Source organism: Phaethon lepturus, unplaced genomic scaffold (assembly GCF_000687285.1).
Source record: "Phaethon lepturus isolate BGI_N335 unplaced genomic scaffold, ASM68728v1 scaffold26313, whole genome shotgun sequence".
NCBI lineage: Eukaryota > Metazoa > Chordata > Aves > Phaethontiformes > Phaethontidae > Phaethon > Phaethon lepturus.
In genome coordinates this window covers 37,424-43,423 of record NW_010531582.1, presented here as the reverse complement: position 1 = coordinate 43,423, position 6,000 = coordinate 37,424, and the positions used below count along the sequence as shown (strand labels likewise).

Genomic DNA, 6,000 nt, shown 5'->3' with positions numbered 1-6,000 from the left:
GACTCTAGAAATAGTTCTGTTGATTTTTGTGGGAGTCCTTGTGACGCTTGACAGCATGCACTGTGAAAAAAAGTGTCGGAATCTCATCCCAAAAAACTCAGGAAAAAATCCCTCATGCCTTCCCATCTGTGTGAATCAGAATAGGAGTTGGGTTTTTTTCCCTTACGTCCTAGAAACAGATTGTGTAGGCCTACTTGCAGCTAAACATTGCCATTTACAGTGAATATGGTGAGCTGCTCTGGTATATTTTCTGATGCTGGTTACAGAAATATCGAGAGTTAAAATATTTCCCAATATTTTCTTTTTCCTAGACAAAACATCAGCGTGCTGAGCTCAGTTATCTAGTTGACAGACCCCGACGGGTAAACAGGTATGAGCTCCTTAGCCTTGTTTTCCTAATGCATGCTTTAGCAAGTCTGAATGGGGTGCAGAAATGTGTTTACTGCAGATGTGAAATAGTAGTCAAGCAGTGGGAAATTGAATGTATGTAGACATATTAAATAAAAAAATGCCGACTAAATGAGTTTGAATTACGGCTTTTCTGAGCTGGTTTCAAAACCAACTGGAAAGAGAACAAAATCTCGTTTTGTGTTGGTCTAAAACGTGCTTTAAATACTTATGAATGCTGCTGTAGGGTCTTCCAGATAACATTGGTGTCTCCGAATTAAAATTTAGCTATCCAGCTTAAGTAGATGCTACCAAATCATTCATACCATATTCCATGAAAACCAGGTGAAGTAACAACGCCTACTGTTTGTATCAGCTAGACTGCCAAGGTCTGAAAATGCCAGTTTTATTCATGGTGGACAGAGCACCTCTGCAGAAGCAGTGCAGCAAGGCAGGAGTGGGTGAATGCAGCACCGTGTTTGGCCATGTGATGGCAGAAGAATGTTTTATGAGTTCCTCTTTCATGTTTATTCTAATGTAAAGCTGTTTCTGTGTCTAGTTCTGCATTCCAGGAAGCAGACATAGTAAGCTCTAAGGACAGTGGTCATGGAGACAGTGAGCAAGGAGACAGTGATCATGATGCCACTAATCGAGGTCAATCCTCTGGTAAGTCTGATAAGAGAATGGAAATAGTAGATCTTTATTTAGTAGGGAGACTAGAAAGAACAGTTACTTACAGCAATATAATACAAGAGTGGCATAAATCACGTGAGCACATTGTATGGGAGGCTGGGTTTAAGTCAGCTTGCTATTACAGTTACCTGGGCAAGGAGACAATTTTGAACCCTTTCATTCACGGGGCAGAGTTCATTTTATTCATTTAGGCGGGGGCGGGTGGGGGGGGGGAGTATGTTACTCCGCATCATTTGCTGTAGCAAAACTTCCTGCACATTAAAACAAAGTTGTTGGTATGCTTCATAGTGTATTTTTTTTTTCAACGGCAGATTTGCAGAATTTCAAAGCATTAGGCAATTTTGTTTAGTAGGCACTGCAGCTGTCATGGCAGCGTGAAGTGCAGGGGGAGTTCCCAAGGGAAAGAATGAACCCAGTGATTGAATGACAGCTAGACTGTGAGGATTTTTGCTGGGGATCAGTGGCGACACATTGGGTGCTCTGAATGTGTAATACCTTAACATTTTTTTGAGGATTGTTTTTTAAGTCAAATTAAGGCCCCATATAGTATAAGTGATCTCCATGTTAATAAGACTAAGGTATTCGCAAGTACATTTCTTTCAGTCCTGACAAAGGAAAGAAATGCTTTCAAAGACTATGATTTGAATCACCTAGAAAATACATACGTTGCAGTGTTATTCCCATGTTATTCCCATGTGTAGGACTTGCTGTCTTTGCTCTCACACTGTCCGTTTCCTCCTGAAAGGGACATTTGTTTTGAGCTCTGTGCGTTAGAATTCATTCTCACCCTCGCACTGCATTTTAGCCACAAATGCTGGTGCTTTCTTCCTTACCAGAAGTCTGGCATGTCCTGATTCAATACACTGATTTCTTTCCCCGTGTTTCCTCTATGCTCTATCATGTATAAGAATTTGCTACAAGTGTGTCATACAAAATACTGCCAGAGTCTCTCCAGTTGTCCATTTTTTTCCCCTGACGCCCATCTTAGAAAATACCAGGGCAAGGGACTTGGTACTGTCGCAGCAGTGCTGCCTCACCCACCCCACGTCTCTCTTAATGTCCTCTATTTTCTTGCTGCTGTAGTCACTGTGCCCTTAACGATGGGAAACCCAGGCACCGGGGGAAGAGGAGGCTGCTACAGGGCCCCTTTATGTTGCTGCAAGTCATTAATATGCAGACCTAATGAGACTCAAGAAGAGCCAAGAGTCTCCGGAGCTCCCTGCTTCTTGCAGGGCTTCATGCTATGTGAACAGAGTGTCTATTTTGTGTCTGGGAACCTGACAACAAACCAGGTCTTGCCAGAAGTTTACATCTGAACACAGAGCCTCTTTCATTTTTGGCCTATATATGGCGTATGATTTATTGTTGTTTTAAAAAGCCATGTATTTAGCCTCCCCCCACCCTTTCTTTCACACAGTTTCTGATGCAGCAATCAGTGCTAGTGAGTTATAAAAAGCTCCCTCTCCTCCTGCCCTCCCTGCATTCTTTTTTTTTTTTTCTTTTACGCATTTTACTGCAGCAGTCATCTCAATGAACATTTCAATCAGCTTAGTCCCTCAACATAATGAACCATAATAACCAAACAGGAGAGAAAAGAATAAACATCTGCAGAAGGGGCTGGATTTGACTGATGGTGAGAATATAATCATATAGTTGCACATCAACTGAAAGCTGTTTTCTTTTAGATGCATTCAGTGCTGTTATTGTTGTGCCTCTGCTCTTTATTCTTTCTCTCCATTTAAAAAGTAGTCTCTCTCAGATATGAACACTGGAACTACTGTCAAAGTTGGCATTAGTTCTTACCTGGGCAAATCCTTCATTTTCATAATTTCTGTTTTATCAAACTAGGGGAAAAAAAAATCTATTCTATACTTTCAAAATAACTTCAAATCATTTAAGAATCCAACGTGATTTATGAACTTCTGTGTCTTCAACGGTGATTACATATGAAGTAATGAAAGCTGACAGTTAGCTTTGGTCTACTCAGAATGAGCAGTTTGAACTGAAACCTCAAATACACAGAAGTTTCAATTTAATATATTGGTTCTGTGGTTTGAGAATAATTTGCATGCACAATTTTTTAAACGCTAGTTCCAAACAGATATCTAAATAGAAATCTCTGTAGAAACTGCTTCGATTTTCTACATACTTACAATACAGTTTTCCTGTAAGTTTTGGGCTGAATCCTGATGTTGTGATGCAAAGAATGTGCCCTTTGACTTCAGCAATAACAAAATATTTTGATAGAAAAACTTCGCTCTTGCTATTAGTTTTTGGTGATGTATTCTATGATGAAAAAAAAGGAGCGTAAATTTTGTTTGATCTTGAATGGCTAGACCAAATATCTGAGGTAATGCCTTCTCAGTTTTTCAGTCGTTCTGGTGCTCTATAATAAATTCTTTCTAAATTACTGAAGGAAGTAACATCAACGCTGGTTGATAACATGGCAGAAGTTTGGGCTGGTTTTTGTCAAGATGTTACCTGATGCCACGAAGCATTATATTTGTTTCAAAAGCATTGCATTTGCATTCAAAAATATTCAGTATATAATTCACATTGACAAATAAAACTTAATCCCTACCAGTTTTAGTCAGCAGTGTGTTCTGCTCGCAAAACGTCTTTTTACTGTTCTGTACATGACTTCTGTTACTGTCACCAGTGGCACACAAGCAGCTATTCTACAATTCTCTATTCAAGAGCCTAATTTTAATGAATTGAGTTGACTGGGATAGGAATCTGAGCTTTCTGGAAAATGACTTTCCAAAGGTGAAGCGACGCAGTAAGTTTTGGCAAACAGAGGAGGGATTTCTCAAACTCAAAATTACTTGTGCTCTTCTTTGTCTGAAAATTGTTGAGGCAAAAGCTGCCATTTGTTGTAGAACAAACACAAGTAGCTATTCTACAATAGTCTATTGCTAGCCAAGCTGACTGTCAAAAGTCACGGTCAGTTATGAGTTGGGAAGGAAAACACACAGGATGAAAATCTATCACGGTGTCATAGATTTATCCTGCACAATTATTTCATGAAAATTCTGAACTAAGTTGTTCTGTGTATCATAAAATGTTTTATTATGTTTTGAAGCAAGATTCTAATTCACCTTCTCACAAAATATATTTTCTTCATAGTGATTTAATCATGGTTTCAAATGTGCTGGAATGTATGTAAGGGATTCATATTGTTCCCATTAAAGTACCACCTGAGTGCATCATAATTATCAGCATTCTTATCTATCTTAATATCCATGAAGTACAACAGTACCGTCGTCTGCATTTAGGGGGGAATGGCAAGAACGGGGATATTCAAGCGTTCAAGAGCCTAATTTTCATGAATTGAGTTGACTGGGATAGGAATCTGAGCTTTTTGGAAAATGACTTTCCAAAGGTGAAGCGGCGCAGTAAGTTTTCGGCAAACAGAGGGGAGGGGTTTCTCAAAATCTCTAATTACTTGTGCTCTTCTTTGTCTGAAAATTGTTGAGGCAAAAGCTGCCATTTGTTGTAGAACAAACGCAACTAATACAACACTACTACCTATTATTAACACGCTGTATTTCAATCATGTTCTGTAGGAGTAATTTCTAAGCATGAGGTTCGTTTATTTCCCATGGTTGATTAAATTCCTGGTCTCCCTTGTGCAACTGCCGACTTGGGTGCCAATTAATACTCTGCGTGTGTGTACGTTTAAATTGTATGATTAGACACCTGTCCTGTGAGATTTGGACTCATGCCATCAACTTGTTTCATATGGTTGCTCACTAACTACTCAGCTTTCTCAAGCTGAACATGCAGAGTTCTTCACAGCATTACCTATGTTTCACCTTTTCCACTGAACTGGCATGAGCTCTCAGATGCACTTCAGGAAGGAATATCCAAGATGTGAAGCTAAGTAAATATATGTACAGACTATAAAATGCATCAGCTTTTTTGATAATCTCCTCTGCGCAGTACTGGACAGCATGCATTGGTGACCTGGCTGAGATCTACAATTAGGCTTCCACCAGTGGACTTTATGAAGAGAATTGATAGGGGTCTAGTGCAAAGGCACAGGGTGAAACATTGTCTCATATCTTTTTGGTACGGGTTAGGTAAACCCCAAGAGGGTTAGTATGCATTATTGTAGAAGAGCTATGATATCTCAGTGCTCATAACGAGAAGAATTTGAGAAGTCAGAAGAAGAACTTTAGTGATAAAGGGACAGAGAAAACCAGTAGTCCTTCTGAGCCTATGTAGAGTGACAGCTAAAACCTGTTTTGAAGATCACTTGGGCTGGGAGTCTATCTCGGTTGCAGTGAGAGTGAACGTGAAAATGGCTTAGAAAAGTGCTTTGACCCAAGCTGAGGGTGGTTTCTTTTTCTTTTTTTCTCTTCTTTCCTTGGGCTCTGTGCTTCATAACGGTCCACATCTCAATGGTCCAGATAGGGCTTTGAAGTTGAGTTTTGGAAGAGCTGAATATTGAAAATAACTTTAAGATCTTTATTCATGTTCTCATGCAGATGAAGTCAGTTTTATCCAAGGCAGAACACCAATTACTTAGCAAGAAAGAATGATAGTAACTCCGTTTCAGACAGTCCAATTCTTCAGTAGATAAAAATCTTCTACAAAGCAGGTTAACATCATTGTCCTTATTTACTGACACAAAACATGAATCATAGGGAAATGAGTAACCTGCTCAAGGATAATCTAACCAAATGGATAGTTGTTCTCGTACTGGAGCCCTGAGAAGGAGGCCTGATTCCCTGCGTCACCTTTCATCTAACTAGCTTTTTTAAGAAAAGCTACAACATAAGAAACAGAAAATGCCATGTAATTCCAATTAAAAGCCAAAGTTATGAAAAAATGACACTTGTTGGGGGAAAAAAAAACCCCTCCCGATAACAATACTACAAAAATACTTTGTCAACATTTAATTTGTATTTTTGCTTG

General features: G+C 39.3%; 1 protein-coding gene across 1 annotated transcript in view; it reads left to right on the top strand.

Moving 5' to 3' along the window:
- Nucleotides 1–311: 311 nt before the first annotated feature.
- The window catches only part of LOC104618897 (protocadherin-10-like), a gene marked incomplete at its 5' end in the record, with an annotated part of 28,829 nt that continues 23,140 nt past the window's right edge, over nucleotides 312–6,000 (top strand). The window contains 2 exons of the mRNA XM_010284618.1: nucleotides 312–370; nucleotides 947–1,053. Coding sequence (XP_010282920.1) covers nucleotides 312–370; nucleotides 947–1,053 — 166 coding nt within the window. The remainder of the gene's footprint in view (nucleotides 371–946; nucleotides 1,054–6,000) is intronic.